This window comes from Ahaetulla prasina, chromosome 16 (assembly GCF_028640845.1).
Source record: "Ahaetulla prasina isolate Xishuangbanna chromosome 16, ASM2864084v1, whole genome shotgun sequence".
Lineage (NCBI taxonomy): Eukaryota > Metazoa > Chordata > Lepidosauria > Squamata > Colubridae > Ahaetulla > Ahaetulla prasina.
Window position 1 is genome coordinate 14469555 of NC_080554.1, and position 22016 is coordinate 14491570.

The 22016-nt window shown below is 45.1% G+C and overlaps 1 protein-coding gene across 1 annotated transcript in view; it reads left to right on the forward strand.

Moving 5' to 3' along the window:
• The window catches only part of COL5A1 (collagen type V alpha 1 chain), a 240437-nt gene that overhangs the window by 214475 nt on the left and 3946 nt on the right, over positions 1–22016 (forward strand). Inside the window, exons 56-65 of the mRNA XM_058159325.1 lie at positions 2815–2868; positions 3267–3320; positions 3545–3652; positions 3830–3883; positions 4707–4742; positions 6500–6553; positions 6659–6917; positions 8884–8996; positions 14565–14633; positions 19684–19917. Coding sequence (XP_058015308.1) covers positions 2815–2868; positions 3267–3320; positions 3545–3652; positions 3830–3883; positions 4707–4742; positions 6500–6553; positions 6659–6917; positions 8884–8996; positions 14565–14633; positions 19684–19917 — 1035 coding nt within the window. The remainder of the gene's footprint in view (positions 1–2814; positions 2869–3266; positions 3321–3544; positions 3653–3829; positions 3884–4706; positions 4743–6499; positions 6554–6658; positions 6918–8883; positions 8997–14564; positions 14634–19683; positions 19918–22016) is intronic.

Consider the following 22016-nt stretch of genomic DNA (forward strand, 5'->3'; position numbering starts at 1 on the left):
GATGGGTTAGAAGAGAAGGGAAGGGACCTTGGAGGTCTTCTAGTCCAACCCCCTGCTTAGGCAGGAGACACTATAGCATTTCAGACAAATGGTTATCCAATCTCTTCTTAAAAACTTCCAGTGTCGGAGCATTTACAACTTCTGGAGGCAAGTTGTTTCGCTGATGAATTGTTCTAACTGTCAGGAAATTTCTCCTTAGTTCTAAGTTGCTTCTTTCCTTGGTTAGTTTCCACCCATTACTTCTTGTCCTGCCTTCAGGTGCTTTGGAGAATAGCTTGACTCCCTCTTCTTTGTGGTAGCCCCTGAGATATCAGAACACTGCTATCATGTCTCTCCATGTCCTTCTTTTCATTGAACTAGACATACTCAATTCCAGCAACCGTTCTTTATATGTTTTAATCTCCAGTCTTGTTCTCTTCTTTTGGCTTTATTGATGCCTTGTTTTATATCTTATGAGGCCGTAGTTTGGCCTTACTCTTCCTTTCCCTCTGACCATACACTGTGATACTGCAGAGTCCTTCAGAAGAACTTTTCATTTTGCTGGCTTCCAGAAAAACTCCAGTTGATACAATAAGGCTTGTGACTCGATCGGTAGAGTCGGCCACTGCAGCAGATTCGAGGAGATGAGATTTCTAAAGCCCGGCTTCCAGAAAAGCTGCACGTAACGTCTGTGACACCATTCGCAGACTTTGCTACTGCAGCAAATTCTAGGAGATGGATTTTTGAGGGCAAATCCCAGGAAGCAGACCGCACTTCAACTACCTGGGAGGGAAATCAGAATTCTATCAGGCCTATAAATGTGTATCCCGGTGGAGGTTAAGGGCAGGCTGAATATTACTCAGCAATATTCCTCTAGATAGTCTGGAGTAGGAATGCTAAACCCACAGATTATTTCCCTTTCATGTCACTCCCACTACTTTATCCATAGTTATATATTTAGATTTTACATCTGGTCAATACAGGTAGCCCTCAACTTACAGTTATTTATTTAAATGACTGTTCAGTTATAATGGCACCGAAAAAGAGACAATAGAATAGAATAGAATAGAATAGAATAGAATAGAATAGAATAGAATAGAATCTGGAAAGGACTTTGGAGGTCCTCTAGTCCACCCTGCTCAAACAGGAGAACCATACCAGGGTAGTCAATCTTTTTATACCTACCGCCCACTTTTGTATCTCTGTTAGTAGTAAAATTTTCTAACCGCCCACCAGTTCCACAGTAATGCGCTGTGTATCATCATCTGCGCATGCCTCTCGCGCATTGTGGATTAGATTTGGGGGGGGGCTCCGGCTATCAGCTCTGCTTGTCTGTTACAGCTGGGTGGTGTGGGGGGAGATGCGCAAGCTATCCTGGGATAAGGCTCTTTTGTTTGCGGTCACACTATAGCGCCATTTAGTTTCACTTACGTAATGTGAACTAAATTTATGTGCGGGTGATACAAATAGTATATTTTCAGAAATTTAAATTGTCATGGGAAATTTTATGAAAATCTAATGAAAACATTTTTAAATAATGCTATGAATTTTTTTTAAAAAGTCAATTAAATTAAAAAAAAAGGAAAGTGCTTCAGTATCGGACAAAATCCCTATCGCCCACCATGAAAGCTGGAATGCCCACTAGTGGGCGGTAGGGACCAGGTTGACTACCACTGACATATACCATTTCAGATAAGTGACTGTCCAGTCTCTTCTTTAAAACCTCCAGTGATGGAGCACCCATGATTTCTGGTGGCAAGGTGTTCCACTGGTTAATTCTCCTCACTGATAGGAAGTTTCTCCTTAATTCCAGGTTGCTTCTCTCTTTGATCAGTTTCCAGCCATTGTTTCTTGTCCTGCCCTCTGGTGCTTTGGAGAATAGTTTGACCCCTTTCTTCTTTGTGGCAGCCCCTCAAATACTGGAATCCTGCTATCATGTCACCCCTAATTCTTCTTTACTTTAGACTAGCCAAACCAAATCCTGCAGCTGTTCTTCATATGTTTTAGTCTCCAGGCCTTTGATCCTCTTAGTTGCTCTTCTCTGCACTTTTTCCAAAGCCTCAACGTCCTTTTTGTAGTATGGTGACCAAAATTGGTTGCAGTATTCCAGGCGTGGCCTTACTAGGGTAAGACTCACAACTTACTAGGGACTTAGAGTCACAACTGTTGCAGCATCCCCACGGACACATGACTGGGCACTTGGCAACTGGCCTGTATTTACAGCTGTTGCAACATTACAGGATCAGGCCATCCCCATTAGCAGCCTTCCTTGCTGGCTTCCAGTGAGGAAAGTCACTGGGGGAAGCTGAATTGATGTAATAGTTGTTAACTCATTTGGTCAATAACATCGATAATTCCCTTCATCAGTTAATGACTGGAGGAAAAAAGGGCCCATAGCTGGGTGAGACTCACTTAACAACTGCATCGCTTAGTGACAAAATTTCCGGTTCCAATTGTGACTCTGTAAGCCAAGGACTACCCATAGCGCTTTTAGACTGCAGGGCAGTGGCATCTTCTGTTGCCCTGGCAGGCCCTCCGTCCCTGGGAGAGCTGCCTTTTTCCCAAAGGAAGGAAATGCACCTGGTGGGAAGCGGCCTTCGCAGCATTGGGCTTGGGTGGGACAGTCAATACTGTATTAATCCTGGTGATGAGGGCTACCACCCGCTTGGAAACAAATACGTGGGGTAGAAATTTAACCTAAAAACGCCGCTCTGCATGCCTTGCTTGATTCTTCTAGAATGTGGGTGATGTATGAGTGTCTCCCACCTTAGTTATCAGGTTCTCCTACTAAGCCAGAATGTACCATAATAGCTAAAGGTGTCCATTGTTTTCTAGGGCGAGCAAGGGCTTCCAGGTTCACCAGGCCCAGACGGACCTCCAGGCCCGATGGTATGTCTTGACATGTTGGGAATTGTGCGTTACCTGCCTTGGGTCAGCCCCATCCCAGCCCCCCCACCCTCAGCTCTCCTGCCTCTCAATGGGGGTGGCAGGATGGAGGCTGCCAGAGACGTCTCTTTCCTCCACCTCGGCTGGCCAATCCCTCCCTCCCGAAAGGGCTTAGGTCCTTACCTTTATATGGTTCCCCTTGGATGTAGCGAGAGGGCAGTTTATGTGACCACGCTTTAGCAGCCTGAAAAACCAAGACTCAGAATTAGAATTGTGTTAACATCGGTCCAAATTCACTTTTCCTTTCCCAAATTAATTTGACTCCTGTAAATCTAAAAAAAACCAAAGTGGCTGAACAAGATGCCTGATTTTTAGTACCCATCTTCTCATTCTCTTCAAAGGGTCCACCTGGTTTACCTGGTCTGAAAGGGGATTCAGGTCCAAAGGGAGAAAAGGTGAGTTTTCAGCATTAAGATATGGGTACGGTCCAGAGTCGAGGCAAAAAGTAACTTCCAAACAAGCCGGTGAATTTGAAGCGCCTGGCTTTACTCTCCAGATGACATCCCGGCCTGGGAATAGAATCCCTGAAGCCTGCTGGGAATTGTAGTTCTCAGCCACGGCCTGGCTTCTCTCATCCTGGCACAAAGAGCCTTTGCAATGCGGCCCTTGCCTTTTCTAGGGTCACCCTGGACTGATTGGTCTCATTGGGCCTCCTGGCGAGCAAGGAGAAAAGGGAGACCGGGGACTGCCAGGACCTCAAGGAGGATCGGGGCCTAAAGGAGAACAGGTAGACCATCAAGAGCAGCATTGCTGCAAAATCCCTTAGTTCTTCTTGATTGTATTCCCCCTCCCCCCAGGTGAGGATGGGTCTGAAGCTTCCGAATTGGAAAGAACTCCTCCACTGAAGCTGGGGATTAAGGAGGCATTGCAACCACTGATTTTCTTCTTTGTCTCCTTCTTCAAGGGTATTCAAGGTCCATCTGGCCCTCTTGGCCCACCTGGTCCTCCAGGGCTGTCGGTGAGTAGCAAAGAGGCCGGAATTTCGGTCTTTTAAATGAATACGTGGTTCCCCCCTCCCCATTTAATAGCAGTAGCCCTTAGACTTATAGACCACTTTATCGTGCTTTACTGCCCTCTCTAAGCAGTTTACAGAGTCAGCTACTTGCCCCCAACAATCTGGGTCCTCCTTTTACTGACCTTGGAAACATGGAAGGCTGAGTCAACCGTGAGCCGGTCAGGATCGAACTGCTGGCAGTCAACAGAATTAACCTGCAATACTGCATTCTAACCACAGCGCCATCACAGCTGATAGATAGATAGATAGATAGATAGATAGATAGATAGATAGATAGATAGATAGATAGATAGATAGATAGATAGATAGATAGCAGTAGCACCTATATACCACTCCACCATACTTTATAGCCCTCCATAAATGGTTTACAGAGTCAGCCTATTGCCCCCAAAAATCTGAGTCCTCATTTTACCGACCTTGGAAGGATGGAAGGCTGAGTCAACCTTGAGCCGGTGAGATTCGAACTGCCAAACTTCCGGCAGCCGGCAGTCAGCAGAAGTAGCCTGCAGTACTGCAGAATAATAGAACATAATTTGACATTTCAGTGATTTCAGAAAGATAATTATGTTTATTCTGAAGTATAATAAGAATTGTGAGTGTACAAAACAAACGGCTGTTTCAGCCTCAGACTGATCTGCTGAACACGTTAATTAGTATACAACTGGTGGTGATCTTCGTCCTGCTAATCAGCACCGGCCACAGGTAGGGGCTACTTAGTTATTTTTAATGGACGCTTTGCTAACAAGCTCTTCTGTCTTTCAACTAGGGGCCCCCTGGACCAAAAGGTGCTAAAGGATCTTCCGTAAGTACAAGTATCAAATCCATCAAAGGAGAAAAATTGTTTCATTGCTATTAATCATAGTATTGCAGTCCACATGGACCCATGGGGGGGGGAGGGGAGTGAAGCTCTTTGTCCCTTTCCTGTCTGTTGAGCTTCCTTCATGTCTTTGTCCCTCCCATCATCCACATCTCTCCCTTCAAGGTGTTGCTCCTTTGATTACTCTTGAGATGATGTGATAGCATCCCCTAGAGCAGGGGTGTCAAACTGGATTTCTTCCAGGGCCGGATCAGCATTGTAGTTCTCTCCAGGCCAGCGAGGGGGGTGGGGGGTGGAGATGGAGTGGGGGGGGAGACTGGACGGATACCTCCTGCAGCACCCTGCTGGCCAAAACGGGGTGCGGGTGGCCTGGGTGCAGTCCTCCCCTCTGGACCTCATTTTTGGCCTCCATGGCCTCTAGCAACACTCTGCTGGCCAAAAACAGAGGCCCCGTGCAGAGGCCCCGCGAGGCTGCAGGGGGGGTGTGTGTGTGCGCATGCAGCCTGTTTTGGCCGGCAGAGGCACCGCAGGCTGGTCCTTTGATATTTTCAGGCCGGCCCCACGGGCCAGATTTAAGTACCCCACAGGCCAGATCCAGCCCGCAGGCCTTGAGTTTGACACCCCTGACCTAGAGGAATGAATAATGACATTCATGTTTCCTGTTGCTACCCTGAATCTACTTCATTCTTGGGAAAGAAAGGAAAAGTAGCCCTAACACAGAGCACAGGGGCAGAAGACAGGCGGTTCCCACACCAGACCCCAGACTGGAGATGCTCCAGCTGTAAAAACAGGGGGATGAAGGGGCCTGTGAGCTCTAGGGAGACTGTCCTTCTGCATCTCTTCTGCATCTCTTCTTCCAACGAATTTCCTTGGGAGAAAAGTCACAGGTGACAGGATAAGTCCTTGACTGCTCCCCACAGAGACTTGCCCATTACTGGGCCATGGGTTGTAGCCTTTGTTTAACCCTTTTACTGCTGCCTAGAAGGGAATGCGGAGGTATATGAAGGAGGAGTTGGGTTCCACTCCCTGGTCCAAGAAAACATTAGAGGAGGAACTGAGCTAGTCAAGCTCAAAAGAGGAGACTGTTCCATGGAGATTGTCAACTGTCCCACTCAGTCATCTAGCTCTTTGCTAGATGATTGAGTGGGACAGTTGAAATCTCCGTGGAATATTCTCTTTCTTTAAGACTCCTGGCCATTTGTTTTGCCAAGAGTATATTTTATTGAAGCTTAAATGGTTACAGAAGTAGCATAAGCTGAATCTGAGGTTTTCTTGTGCAAACAACACAAAGGAAAGTCCCGTCCCCCCCTGCCGTCTCCCAGTTATTTGCAATGGTCCAATCAGGTGCTTGTATATCATTCAGGAAACAGGAAACAGGTGGTCAGTTTTCAGCTCATCAATGACCTGGGCTTCCATCCCCCCCCTTTCTTCACATTCCAATCCTCCCCCCCCCCTGCTAATGTCTGGCTGTCAGCTCATGAAGCTTGGATAGGTGAGATGCAGTCATGGCAGAGATGTTCAGAGGCACCTGCAGGTTGCAATTCTCACCTTGCAATTTCCACTTGGGTTTCAAGGAGACAACCTCTTGCTTCTCGAGCCAACATCCCTTCCGCTTTTGCCTTCTTGAAACCCACAAGGAAATTGTAAGGTGAGAATTACAATGGTCAGGCTTACTTTATAGGCTGTGGTGCTGTGGCCCCTCCTTCACTGGCCATGTCTTTTCTGCTTCTCCTTCTTCCCAGGGGCCAACGGGGCCGAAGGGCGAAACTGGTCATCCCGGCCTACCAGGACCTCCTGTAAGTGCTGCGGCTAAGACGTTTTCCAGGTTGTCACAACTTTGAGCCTGCTTCTCTGGTGTGGCATTGCTCAAGCCAAGTTCCTGTTCTTCTCCCATCATCCAGGGTCCTCCAGGAGAGGTGATCCAACCTCTTCCCATACAGTCCTCCAAGCGGACTCGGAGAAACATCGATGCCAGCCAGCTGATGGATGACGTCAATTCTGACAATTATGTGGACTATGCTGATGGCATGGAGGAGATCTTTGGCTCCTTGAACTCTCTGAAACTGGAAATCGAGCAGATGAAACACCCCTTGGGCACCCAGCACAACCCAGCACGGACTTGCAAAGACCTGCAGCTTTGTCACCCGGACTTCCCAGATGGTAGGCAGCAGCCATGGAAGGGGAGGGGGAATAGGCAGTTGATCTGCTTTCCAAATGTTCATAGATGTTCCAGTTCTGTCCCATTGATCAGACTGGTTAGATCCAAGATTTCAATCTAATGTTTAAAAGTTGTGTAAATATCATGGTCGGCATGAGAGAAACACAGTTAAGCCAGGTGGGCTCTAGGTTTTAATTCTAGAGCTCCATAGGGCTCCCACCAGGGGAGAAATGTAAAATTTGTTACTACCAGTTCTGTGGATGTGGCTTGGTGGGGGGGTTGATGTGACTGGATGGGCATGGCCAACTTTTTTTTTTTTTACTTTTAAAAGCATTTTTTCTGCAACCTCTTCACCTGAAGAGGTTGTAAAAAAATGCTTTTAAAAGCTTCTGATGATCAGGCAACTCAGCTGGGATCTCCAGGGGAACCTTTTAAAAGCATTTTTTACAACCGCTTCGGCTGCAGAGGTTGTACAAAAAATGCTTTTAAAAAGTTCTGATGATCCCAGCTGAGCCGCACGATCATCAGAGGCTTTTTTTTTTACTTTTAAAAGCATTTTTTCAGCTGAAGAAAAAATGCTTTTAAAAGTAAAAACAAAAAACAAAACAGAAAACCTCTGATGATCATGGACTCAGCTGGGCATTGGTGGGGTGAGCAGAGATTTTTGCTACCAGTTCTCCGAACCACTCACCGCCATTGCTACCAGATCAGGCGATCTGGTCCGAACTGGGAGAATTTCACGCTTGGCTCCCACCCTGACTGGCTTTAAAACTCAGAGTCAACTGGAATCAGGGAGCACCCAAGTTTAGATAGATAGATAGATAGATAGATAGATAGATAGATAGATAGATAGATAGATAGATAGATAGATAGATAGATAGATAGATAGAGATGCGTGTGTAGGTGTAGGCAGATAGATGTGCTGGAGCTGGCTTGTACTGGCTTGCAAGAGACAATTGTTCCATCTTCTGGAGATTTGCAAGTTAGCAGAGAGAAGAGCTGACACACCAACTGTGTTTGACACCATAACAGTGTTATTGCTTACAGGTGTCTCATTACCCAACTAGGGAACACCATCACTGCAAGTGGTGTCAGAGGTATATTTTTATACAATATTCAATTATATAGAGTTTGAGTGGTGCGGTGGCCTAGCTCTTGCCTCACCATCAGGAGGCTGTGAGTTCGATCCTAGGTAGAGGCAGATATTTCTCTCTCTGGGCACAATGAGAATGTATCTGCTGAGCAAAAACTCCGCATTGGCAACAGGAAGGGCATCCGGCCAATAAACACTCGGCTCCATTCAGTTGCCCCGACTCCACCCCGCAAGGGATTATGGGGTCATTAAAAGATGATTCAATGATACATAGCTCAACCTGAGTATTGGAAACCCATGTGAGTGTCAAACACTTCAGAAAGCACACAAGTGAGATAAATTTACATGGGGGCAATCCTCCAATTATTCTTTCTGCATGAATGCCCACAACAACATGCACTGCCCAGCATTCAGCTGGGTGGCTGGATGGCCAGACAGGAATCAGGCAGAAAACAATGCCCTAATCAAGAAACTCCCAGAGAGAAAATCACACCCTCATCGATACTGGCGCTGGGTAACAACCCCACACTCACCAGCACTGATAACATAGCTTGGTCAGGTAGCGAAATGTCCGCAAGCAAACAGCCAGGCTCAGTGAGCCCCAAGGAGCTTCTGTTGGAAGCCATTCTTCATATGTGTATTTTAAATTGGAAACTCTCATTTGTTTAAAAGAAGAAAGGTAGATTGAGAAATAACCGGCATTTCAGAGGCGGAGGAGGTTTGATCACTTCCTGCTGAAAGGCAGAAGTCTGATGTTTTTCAGCGATGGAACGTCCGGAAAAAGCTGGAGTTTTTCTGAAGGGCTTTTGAAGCCGATGCCAAAGTTTGTGTTTGGGGTTTATAATTTCTAGCCGTTGCTTTTCTCCCAACTCTAGGAGAATATTGGGTGGACCCGAATCAAGGCTGCTCCCGGGATTCCTTCAAAGTTTACTGTAATTTTACTGCTGGTGGGGAAACTTGCATCTTCCCAGATAAGAAGTCAGAGGGGGTAGGTAACTCTTTTTTGCTCTCCCTCTTGAAGATATTTTGCCAAATTTTCACTGTCTGCACGTTGCTTTTATTTTGCTTTCAATGACATAGTTCCCATCAGGAAAAGATGGAAAAGAAGCGGGCAAAAGAGCCCAGCCCCTGAGGCAGTAGTGGGTTCCTCTTACCTTCGCTAACGGTTCGGAACCAGGAGCGCGCACGTGCACAGAGCGTCCGTGATGACATCTGGGTGGGTGGGTGGAGCCTCCCACTGCCGCCACTACCGGTTCGCCTAAACCAGGGTGAACCGGTAGAAACCCACCACTGCCCTGAGGGCAGGACAAGAAGTAATGGGTGGAAGGAGAGATTCAACCTAGAACTAAGGAGGAATTTCCTGACAGTGAAAACTGTCAATCCACGGAACGGCTTGCCTCCAGAAGTTGTGGATGCTCCATCACTGTAGCATTTAAAGAAGGGATTGGACATCCATTTGTCTAGGAGGGTTGAGAACTAAGGCCTTGGGCAGGGGGTTGGACTAGAAGATCTCCAAAGTCCCTTCTGTCTGTTCTGACCCGGCTCCCAAACTTGACAAACCCTCTGTAGTTAAATCAATGATTCCTTTATTAGGAGCGCCAGCAGCCCTGGCATAAAAGTCTCTCTCTCTCTCTCTCTCACAGCAGGCTAACAAGTCTTTCTGGCAGGGAGGTGAATAGTTGTCTGCCACACCTACTCATCTCCGCCCCCTGCCTTTTATCCCAAGAGCTAGGGTGGGGTGTCGCTAGCAGCGCTGGTTCTTCCGTCCCAAAGACCGGCCCATAGATTTCCACTGCTCTCCTCTCCTCTGCCTTCTGCGCATCCGCATGTCAGCCACTGGACTCAGCTGTTCCTCATCAGCCACCTCCACAGCTGGGAGCTGTTGGCTCTCCATCTGAGGGCTGACGGACGGCCCAGGCTCCGCCTCTGTCTCACTCTTTCTCTCTGCCAGCCCCATTCCCTCTCCCCCCTCGGAGCTTCCAGGTTGCCCCAACTCCCACGCCACCTCCTCTTCTGATTGGGCTGCTGGAGGGGCCGGCCGACAGGTCACAACACTTTCCTTAATGATTTTATGATTCTATGAATTACAAGCAGGGAAAAAAGAGCAAAGAAAATGAAATTGAACAAATCTACTTTACTTCAGCTGCAACCCTGTTCCTTCTCCATCCTTTTCCTTCCTTGCAAGCCATCCTTTCTTCTCACATGTCTGAACACTCATTCAAGTGCTGCGTTTTGTCCTTTGAGCTTCTCACTTCTGCCTTGCCCATCATTTAATGTTTCTCGTTTATTGATAGATGTCTGATAACAACTTGCATTGTTAATAAGATGCCAAAGAAGCTGAAATGTGACAATTTCTGCAGATTCATACATGCAAATACATCATGTCATTTCCTCTATACTGAAGTATTGGCAGGTCAAGTGCATCATCAGTTGGAGTGAAAAATATAGCCATATATTTGGAAGTGAGAACTAGTGTCCTCCCAATGGTTGTCGTCCATTCACATTTCCATTCCTTCCATGATGCCCTGTAATGAACAGATCACACATGAGCATGTCTGAACATGTCTTTGTAGTGACCACCCAATCTGCTTTCAGAGCGAGCTCTAGCAAGTGGCCCAATCTGCTTGCGATTGTTCTTGAGGGGACGGGAGGAGGTCTAGGCCAAATCCATCTCCAGGTCAGAAGTTCCCTCCCCCATTTCATTGAAGAGGAAAACTAGAAGCAAACTCTTGATCCTATTTTTTTTTTCTTTTTATGTTATCAAGAAGAAATCTGCTTTAGAGTGTTGTAAGCGATGGGGTTTTTGCAAAATTAGAAATGGATGCAGAAGCTGCTGAGCAACATGCCTTTACAACGTGGCCCTTTTAATGTGACCACTGCTTTTTTTTCTGTATTCTCTTCAGAATATGATGACATTTCCAGGAAAGCTGGATTGATGGTAGTGGATGAAATGTGTGATACCATGTAAAAATCAATGCAGAGGTTTTCAAACTGCCACATGCTTTTTTATTTCCAATTTTAGCGTTTTAAAATGTTCATAACTCTTGTTTTGGATATAATGTAAATACATTTGTAGGAAGATGTGAAATATTAGTGTAGATTTCAGCAACTAAGTTCCTGAAGAAGAGATACTGGTGAGAAATAATATTTCCCTCCATCAGTGAATTGGAGCCAAACCTTGGCTAGGGAGAAGGGTTAGGAGTTTAACTTCCCTTTTTCATAAAAGAAAATGGTCTTTCAGCTAGTCAAAAATTTTCCTGCAGAATTGGGCAGGAAAAATCAAAGGTAAAAGTATAGATTAGGCTCAAAAACAGTAACGGTGAGAGGGGCCTTGGAGTCCTAGTGGACAATCACTTAAACATGAGCCAGCAGCCAAAAAAGCTAATACAATCCTGGGTTGTAGAAACAGGCACAGAATCAAGATCATGTGAAGTATTAGGACCACTTTATAAAACCCAAGTAAGGCCATACCTGGAATACTGCAACCAATTTTGGTCAGCATATTACAAAGATGATGTTGAGATTTGGAAAAAGTTCAGAGAAGAGCAACTAAGATGATCAAAGGCCTGGAGACTAAAACATATGAAGAACGGTTGCAGGATTTGGGTTTGGCTAGTCTAAAGAAAAGAAGAATTCGGCATTGGGCAATTCCTATTGTGGATGAAGGCTAATCTTACCTTTGTTGGATCTAGGGTGAGGGTATTTGCTTATGATTAGAGCTATCTATCTCTTTATCTCTTAAGTGCTGAAATCTGCCGTGGGCTGTTAAGGAAGGTGGGGGCTGCTTTCCAAGAGCATGTTTCTCCATTTCTCATCCAGGGAAATAGAATATTCTGCCTTTAATATTTCTCAAAATATTACATTCTTCTAGGAGACGGGTGGGTGCTAACTTTCTACATTTTATTAGAGATCAAGTGTATTGCAGTACAGCATAGACAGAACTGAGATTTGCGTGCCAAAATCCCTGTGTTATCCTTTCTCCTTCTTTCCCCTTCTTAACTGTCTTTCATTTCCCATCCAAAGGTAACCAATTAAAATCTTGCAAGCTGTTTTCAGTTCAGTTCACTTCAGTTCAAGCATGCTCTGGAATGCAGCTCCCTCCCCTTTCCAGATGGGTGACCTTGAAGCAGCTTCTCTAGTCAGCACAACACCTACTTTGGATTTCCCAAACTTGTCCCCCTTCGCCCCCTTCTCTATAATTCATGGCAGCGTGTCACCGCATCCCAGTGAAGCACAAGCAAGCAGGAGGTAGCAGCTGACAATCAGATTTTTTCTGAGTTTTGCCCACCATGACTGACATAGCTCTCGTACTACAATATCTGGAACTCTTTGGAGATTCATTGATAGCAGCCCATTAAGCAAGCACACAAGCTTTCAAGGACAGCAATTGTTGATTTTTGATCTGGCCCAGACTGTTGGGAATTGTTGGATGTCTTGGGTTTTAGCCATGGTGTCAGCAGACCTCTTGCTTATTGTGCAATGCTCTAAAATTGGATGGGCCTTAGATGCCTTTAGGTGGCCCTTCCATCATCCATTATTGGCTGTGCTGACTAGAACTCCTGGAAACGGGATTCAACAACCTCTGGTGGCTCAGAGGCTGCTCTAAAATCCAGGCACCATGTTGATGGCAACACTGAAGCCTAGAAAATGGCCTCAGTGAGGCCGGCTGTCAGGGTTCCAAGTAATACACCATCAACAAACAGGACTCTGAGGCAAGCAAGTTCCTCAAAGAATTGATTTATTGGACATATAAAATTGGCACAGTCTGGTGAAAACCGACTCTGAAGGTTTCCGCAGTTTTCACCTAATTAAAAGTAAAAGTTTTCCCCCTTTCCTAAACAATCAGTCACATGGGCCAATCAAGGTTCCGTCTGGTTGCCTGGTAACTTTCTCCTCCTTTCTCTGGCCACCTGTGGGGATGTCCTTGGTTCCCAGGAGAAAGTATTTTGTTTTGGCTACAAAATCCCAGCTATCTCTATTCCCCCCTCCCTCCCCCTCAGCTCCAGTGTGGCAACACTGAAGCTGTCAAGATGGCTTCGGTCAGGTCAGCTTCAGGGTTGACAGGCGGCCTCCCTTTAATTGAAAACGACTTCCTGCAAAGAAAAGAAACCGGAGAGAGGTTAGTCAAGGTTCAGCCTAAGACAGCTTGGAACGCTGACAGTTGAGTTTTGACCCCAGAACCATGAACCTTTCTTGGCAATCTGAATAAAGACAGTAGATGACTCCTATGATTTTATAAAAGTGGCTTCTACTCCTCCTCCTCCTCCTCCTCCTCCTCCTCCTCCTCCTCCTCCTCCTCCTCCTCCTCGCATGGCCTCTGGCTGAGGCTATTGGGAGTTGGTATAGGAAACATCTGGAGGGCCCCTCGAATCTCCCCTGGAGATTTCACCTGCCGAAAGCCAGCTATAGCAGTGGGTCACCGTGAAAGGAAGCAAGGAATAGGAGAGCTCTAAGCTTCACAATTAGGACAATATAGTTGAACCATAAGCATTCAGAGAAGTAGATCTCGCCTTGGAAGCAGAGCAGTCTTCTTTGGCTTTTTAAAGAGGGGGGAGCCAGGATGGCCTTAGCAGGCCTGTTTCTTGGTTTCCTCCCCACCAACGGCCAACCATCCAGGCTCTGGGAAGTAATATTGGCTTTCTGGGCGCTCTTTCAACACGTCTGGCCCAGGGGTGAAATGTAAAATTTGTTACTACCACTTCTTGGGGAGGGGGGGGGGGATAATGTGACTGGGTGGGCCTGGCGAACTTTTTTTTTTTACTTTTAAAAGCATTTTTTTACAACCTCTTCAGGCAAAGAGGTTGTAAAAAAATTCTTTTAAAAGCCTCTGATGATCAGGCAACTCAGCTGGGATCGCCAGAGGGAAAAAAAGCTTTTAAAGGGTTCTGACGATCCCAGCTGAGTTGCCTGATCGCCAGAACCTTTTAAAAGCATTTTTTACAACCTCTTCGCCTGAACAGCTTGTAGAAAAATGCTTTTAAAAGGTTCTGGCGATCAGGCAACTCAGCTGGGATTGTCAGAGGAGCCTTTTAAAAGCTTTTTTTTTTAACAACCTCTTCGGCTTTAAAGAAATGCTGAAGAGTTCTGATGATCCCAGCTGAGCCGCACAATCATCAGAGGCTTTTTATTTTACTTTTAAAAGCATTTTTTCGGCTCGGCGGGGGGGGGGGAAGGGATTTTTGCTACCGGTTCTCCGAACCACCCGCCACCATCGCTACCAGATCAGGTGATCCGGTCCGAACCGGGAGCATTTCATCCCTGGTCTGGCCCCAGAAAGTGTCAGAGCAATTGCATTGTCAGTTTTTGGTTTTGCTTAAAAAGAAAGACTCAAGTGATTTCCATGGGAACCTTTCATTCCAGAGTTTAACTCTCCTTTTTGTCTTGTCTCTGTTCTTCTCTTCCCCAACGTGCCTCTTCCACCGTTTTCAGGCTAGAATTACTTCATGGCCAAAGGAAACCCCGGGCTCCTGGTTCAGTGAATTCAAGCGCGGTAAACTGGTAAGAAGAACCCACACTCAGCTTTCTGTTTGGCTTTAACCCCTCTCATATTTTGCAGAGCAAAATGGCCCGTTGGCCCAAAGAGCAGCCAGCCACCTGGTATAGTCGCTACAAGCGAGGGTCATTGGTAAGTGGTAAAGCTTCTGGCTCCCTCTGCCCTCCACCTGGAGCACGCCAGCCATGTCCGCTTTCCACGTCTGCCCCCAAACTAATTTCACTCTATTTGCTGAACTAATGAGCAGCTCTAGAAGAGTCCAAGGATGGCCGAGGAGCAATTGCTGAGGGAGTTTGAAGGCTTCATTGGGGCCCTCACCACGACCGACATCTCCTTGGCCTTTCTGAGGTGAAGCTGGTCCTTTGACCTGACCAGGAGATTCTTGTGGCTACAAAGGACAGGACAGGGCAGGGTTTGGATCCGAACTTGATTCAGAACTGGAATTCTGCCAGTTGTCGGGCAGAATTCACAATTTATGAAAAAAAAAATTAAGAATATGAATATTCATGGAAAGGATATATACATAAATGGTATTATATTAATGAACTACTTTACAGAAACTAGGTAAGAAGATGTAATTCTAAGAATTTCATATGAAAATATTTGTGTTTGGAGAAAAATACTCCAAAATACGCTGAAAACATTACATTAAAAATCATTGAACTGTAAAGATTGGAAGATTCCCAAAATTGAGAAAATGGAATGGAAACGTTTTCAAAGTTCGACTGACTGAAGTCAACCGGTTTGCTTCTTTCTGCCAAAATTCATTCCCACTTGGCACTTAATGGAACTGAACCCCAATTTCCAATTCATTTTTGAAGCAAACACAGATCTGAGTTACCAAGATCACAGGAACCTTTGGAAAATCTATAACCTGATGCCAAAGCTCAGAGAGCAACAGAAATGCAAGGGAATCTTCCTGAACGTTGGGAAGATGGTGGAATTGCGATGATCGTCTCTTCAGCGCTTGCATTTGGGCCATTGCTGAAGAACTGAAACATCAGGAGAAAACAAGGCCGTGTTTCTTTTGAGGGGAGGATCAAGAAAAGCCAGGAAGGTGACACAAGATGTAGAATTCATTTCTCTCAGCTTCCTTTGTTCAGAAAAGAACTTTCCAGCTTGACAGTATCTGTGCAAGGTTTCTATAGTCTCAGAACATCAAAATAAGGAAAATGTAGTGTTTGAATTCCATATTCCACAATTCCATGTTCCATAATCTGGAAGGCTGGGGTACAAAACAGTTTTAGATTAAATTAGGCATGTAAAAGTCCTCTCTTGGTGAGAGAAACGTTGGTAAACATTTGGAAGCTTACCAAAGAAGAGCAGGGCAAGATTCTGAAGAGGTTGAAGTTCCGTCACAATTATTCCTGATGATATTCATTGCCGTGCAAACAACTCCCTCTCGAGCCAGCGAATTCGTTTATTAATTCTAAACAATAATAGTGATGGCTTTTCAGAACCTCTTGAAATACCCTTACAAAGTTTTCTCCGGCAGTTTTTATTTTATTTTTATTTCTAAAAAAAAAAAATACATCTTACTCTTCTGTCTGAGGTGCACGGAGAGCTCCTGAACAAGATGCACAAAAGCTTTTCCAGCTAGGCAGCAGGGCCACCTCACAGAGAAGGCGGCTGCCGCAAGGGTTTGTGTCTGTCAAGAGCTTCTTCCCTGCCCAAGGGAGCCCATGCATGTTCCCAGACTCACCACACTCTACTAACTGGAGAAGTCAGGTCCACTCTGGTTCTGGCTCTGGCTCCGGCTGGCCATCCCCACTGGTCTTGTGCAAATCATTTTGTTGTGGGGGAAGGGAAGGGTTTTGTTTCCAGCCGCTTCACCTCAAATGTTGCCTTCCCTCTTATTTTCTTGCTCTCGTTATCTTGCTGGTCATTAAGAATATTTCTTGAACTGGCAAGAGCTACCAGGAACTAGATGACTTCCAGAGGCAACCGTACCACATTTGCTCATGCGGTGGGAGTTCCGGATCTATTTGAGAAATTTCACCGTTCCTAAGAAAGCTCTTACTAAATTCCTCTGATGTATTAGATGACAGAAATTGAAAATTAATCCTAATATTCACCTTGGTTTATAGCAATAGCACTTAGACTTATATACCGCTTTACAGTGCTTTACAGCCCTCTCTAAGTGGTTTACAGAATCAGCCTATGGCCCCCAACAATTTGGGTCCTCATTTTACTTACCCTCGGAAGGATGGAAGCCTGAGTCAACCTTGAGCCTGGTGAGATTCAAACTGCCAAATTGCAGGCAACCGGCAGTCAGCAGAAATAGCCTGCAGTACTGCATTCTAACCACTGGGCCACCACAGCTCAGTATATTGTTGTGATTACCCATTTAGCTTACCCGTTTAGATAATATTGCATTTTGATTTGGGGAGCAGCTATGGATGTGGTCCCAGGGCCTTTAAAGGCCACCTGCAGCTCTGGATCTCAGATCCAGTGGATTTGGGGTTCCATCTCTCTCGTGCCATTTTCCCCTCATCCAGAAGATCTGGAGAGCTCCTTTGAGCATCTCAGAGGCTTCAGCGCCTGTTTGCGCTCACTCTGGTTTGGATGCCAGATGGTTTCCATCATAAACTCTTCATCATGAGTCCTTGGAAGGGCCTGTTGCTCTTTTGGCTTGGCTTGAAGCATTCTTAAGGAGAGGTTGCCAACTAACAGTTTTTTGGAGGTAAGATTTTGTTCCCTTGTTCACGCACTGAATGATATAGGATTGATTAATGGGATGGCTTAACCTTTATAGTTCCAACTAGCATTTCTAAAATTCTAAAAATTTATTTATTTATGACATCTATTTGCTGCCCTTCTCGTATCCAACGATTCTGAATGGCTTACAGCTTTAAATCATTAAAACATTAAAATCAATCACTCACAGAAACGCAGCTAATAAAATCATTAACAAATAAAATCATTAACAGCAGATGGCAAGGGAAGGAGCCAGACACGCAGGGAGGGGAGATGGGATTAAGTTTTAATTAGTCCAATACCTCCAGTATGAAGCTCCAGTATGAAATATTAATTATTTCCATAATAAATGCAAATTAGACACCACCTCCAAAAAGAGATTTTCAAATCTGTTAAATGTGGGTGCACTAGGGTTGTGTGCATGGCAGGGAGGGAGAGAAAAGGGTTTCCAGAAAGGCTAGCTTTTCATTAAAAAATATTAATCAATTAATTTAATTGACTGGTTAACTAAACATTGTTGATAAACATCAGTTTAATTTGCATATATAATTCCTAGAAGTAGTTGAATCCTACACACATACACACATACACACACACACGCATATATAATATTCCTTGAGGTAAAAATATGTAGCAAGATATTTGGAGATCTCTTAATCTCCTTCCAAATTCAGAGGATGAATTTAACAGACGATGTTGTAAAAATTGACCTGGCATTTCGCCAATGGATTACTGCAAAGACAATCAGAGGTGCAGCTGGACCAGAAGGCAGTGAGTAAAAATGCTTCGCTACTGCTCTTGCAGCTGCCGTTGCTGCCATTTGGCTTCCAGGCCCTGATGTCACCACTCAAGAGATATGATCTAATTCTGAGGGACCCCCATGGCTGATAGTTTCTGCCCATCCTAGAAGAACAGGCCGAGGCGATGTAATCCAGGCCCAGGAAGGGTGCCATCTCGGTTGCTTGGTGGATCAGCCTCCTTTCAGGACTTGGCTCCTCTCCTGAGCTTCAGAAGGTGCTAAAACCTGGCTTTTCCCTGAGCCAAAGATGGGGGGGAACCCCTCAGGAATTTTATCTGAAATTTCTTCCAGTGAAATGTTCTGCCCAGAGTCTAATGGTGCTGGGTGGCCTCTCAACTGAAGGAATGTTGTGTCAGTTATATCGGGGTCTCCAACCTTAGCAACTTTAAGACTTTTGGACTTCAACTCCCAGAATTCCTCAGCCAATTCTGGGAGTCAAAGTCCACAAGTCTTAAAAGTTGCCAAGGTTGGAGACACCCGAGTTAGATGGCCACTCACTCCTAATTGGAATAACTGGAAATATATTGCTTTTAGAGGATCATCTTTCTGCATCAGAAGAATTTAGGAGATGATAAGACTAGTGTAAGAGTTAGTAAGACTTTCATTTTTTATAAAAAAGAGATTTTTTCAAAAGAGACTTGTTCAGCCTTGGAAGGAAGGAAGGAAGAAGCAATCTCTGAGGTTCCAAGCATAGAAGATCTTCTGTCGGTCCATCCTCACTGCTGTAAATTCATATTACATACGCTTTAAACAATGGAAGAGTCAGTGACCATCCGTAAGTCTTGTGAACAGGTCCTGATCCAGGGTAATCCACTGCCATCTTCTAGTTCCTGGTTGCTCTTTTACCTCGTCGTCTAGCATGCTTCTGCTTGCCTCAGTCAGTCATTTTGACCTCTCAAGACAATCATGGACAGGAGTCCAAATAACTGGTTGGTAAAACCTTTGTTTCTTCTTATCAATTGTATGTGTGTGTGTGTGTGTGTGTGTGTGTGTGTGTGTGTGTGTGTGTGTGAAATTGACTTATTCTGGGCATGTGTGGACACGGTCCCATTCCTTTCTGGCCCACTCAATCTTTCCCCACAATATCTAATGAGCACCAGGGTCTTGTCTGGAGGTTGTTTAACTTTGGTATATGCAATACCAAGATATAAAGTGAGCATCGGATGCATTGGGTAACCTAATCTCGGACATAAACACACAGGAAAGATTTTCAGACAAATCCATGAGGGGGAAAAAAATCCAAAATTCCAACGTGGCTGAGATGTCTACGGTTAACCCAACATTTCAAGTTCTCTAAATGTCTTGAGTCTTTTCTGACAGTGGTCCTAATTCTTATGTGCCTATGTAATGATCCTTTTAATTCCATGCTTGGTTATTTTGCCAACTGAAGGGTTTTTAATTATTTCCTACATCCTGAATGTTGTAGAAATGAGACCTATTTCTCATTTCTAGGATTTGCCTAGCCCGAAATTCAAATCCCATTTATTTTTCAGAAACAAGGGTGGCTGTGTGTTTTTCCAAAAGTAAATGCAAGGAATTCTCTCTGACCATCCCTCAAGGATGAAAGTCTTTGTAGCACTTGGGTGTAAACTTTCTGCTGAGCGGATTCCCTCTTGCCTGCCCACCACTTCTTGCCTAGCCTACCTGGTCCGCTTCTTCCTTGTCTCCTTTTCCACTTCCCTTTAGCTCTCCTACGTGGATGCTGACAGCAACCCCATTGGAGTGGTACAGATGACCTTCCTGCGGCTCCTGAGTGCATCCGCACACCAAAACGTCACCTACAACTGCTTCCAGTCCGTGGCGTGGCATGATGCCACTGTGGGCAACTACGAGAAGGCCATGCGCTTCCTGGGCTCCAATGATGAAGAGATGTCATACGACAACAGTCCTTTCATCAGGGCGGTCTTTGACGGCTGTGCAGTGAGTAGTGATTGTGATTGTGTAGTAGTGATTGTGCAAAGGAGAGACCTTTAGTTGGTGGGGAGCAGGGGTTGGCTCACAGCCCTCTCAGCAACCTCCCAGGCCAGTTATGGCGAACCTTTTTGGCACTGAGTGCCCAAACTAGAACACGCGCTGGAGCCCCGGAGCTCCGAAGACCAGCTGGTCAGAGCTCATGCGTGTGCCGGCCACCTGGACTTTGGGTTTCCAGGGCTCCGGCGCATGGAAAGACCAGCTGGCTGGCGCGCATGCGTGTGCCAGAAACCAAAAGAGCAGCTGGCGACGGTGCGCGTGCCCACAGAGAGGGCTCTGCGTGCCACTTCTGGCATGCAGGCCATAGGTTCGCCATCAAGGGCCTAGGTTGTTCATGTTGAAAGCGGTACCTCCTTTTCATGGGCGTGATTGAGAAGGGGAGGGCAAAAAATGAGAGGCAATAGATTATTTTTTGACTAATGTCTGAAAATAATTATTACTGCATATATTAGCTTATCAATAAAAAAAGTTTTAATTAAGTATAATATAATAATGCATTTATTGTGGTCAGTGACCAGAATTAATTAACTGCAACAATCAGTACTGGATTTTTCATGTAAAAGTCCAACTTAAGCAGAAAATGTTACATTCTTCTTCCACTAATAGAGATTGGAGTGATTGGAGTGGTTGAATGAAAGAGCCACTTAATTTGGGGGGAGAGAAAGTATATGGGGCTCCATCAGAGTGGTGAGACCAGGAGCCTCTGGTGGGTGCCTGTGCTAAGAAACCACAGGATCTCAGAACAAAGCAAGGTTTTTAGGTTTTCAGGTTCTCTAGACCAGGAATCAGAGACCCTGCTCTGAATAGCATCCTATACAAAGAGTGATCATTTTATGTGCCCCTCTTATTAAAGAACTGAGCTTGCTTAGCCTAAAGAAGGGAAGATGAATGAGACACACAACAAGAGTCTTCCAGTCCTTGAAAGCAGTCACAGAGAAGAGGGAGGGGGTAGAGCCCAAGAGCCAAGAGATTTTACAGGGAGAGAACTAAGCAGTGACACGGCTGCCTTACCAAGTCATGTGGGCTCCATGGATGAATAGAATAGAATAGAATAGAATTTTTATTGGCCAAATGTGATTGGACACACAAGGAATTTGTCTTGGTGCGTATGCTCTCAGTGTACATAAAAGAAAAGATACCTTCATCAAGATACAACATTTACAACACAAATGATGGTCATAGGGTACAATTTAACACTTAATGATACAACACTTAATGATAGTCATAGGGTACAAATAAGCAATCAGGAACAATCAATATCAATATAAATCATAAGGATTACCAGCAACAAAGTTACAGTCATACAGTCATAAGTGGAAAGAGATTGGTGATGGGAACGATGAGAAGATTAATAGTAGTGCAGATTTAGTGAATAGTTTGACAGTGTTGAGAAGGTTATATGGACTGAGTCTCGTATCTTGGGGAGAGGGGTGGACTAAAAGACCTCTGAGGTCTCCTCCTATCGTTGGGAGAAAAAAATGGAAGATTTTCATAACTGGTGTGAACTTATTAACTTTACGTTTCGAAATTAATACTTCAATGGAAATGCAAAATTCACCTTCCAAAAGTTTGTAATGTGGTTTGTCCATAAGTAAAGATGGAGATGTACATTCAGACACAAGGTCAGTGCAGGGTTGTCCGTTCCAGCCTCCAGAAGACACTGCAGAGCGCACGAAAACAGCCTCTGTCTGCAACCCCTTAAAGTTTTGGCCTGGGCCAAGGGTTGAAAGGTGCCAGGGTGTGTTGTCCCCAAAGACGCCACGAAACTTTTATTGAAGCATTTCGGCAAAGGGGTCCCAGCCGCTAAAGGAGCTGAGACCCTGAGCAAAGCACAATTGATTTTCAGAAATAGGGAAGTAACATTTCACAAAGCTATTTATGACTTGCTTTTTAGTCAATGTGTCCACTTGTCTGTGGAGTTACGCCTTGCTTGAACGTAGGTGCCATTCTGCCCCTATAGAGTTATACCTTCTTAAGCCCTGCTTGTGGTTTCTGCAGCTTATTTTCTTGTTGCCAACTTTTATAGCTATCTAATATCGAATAGGTGT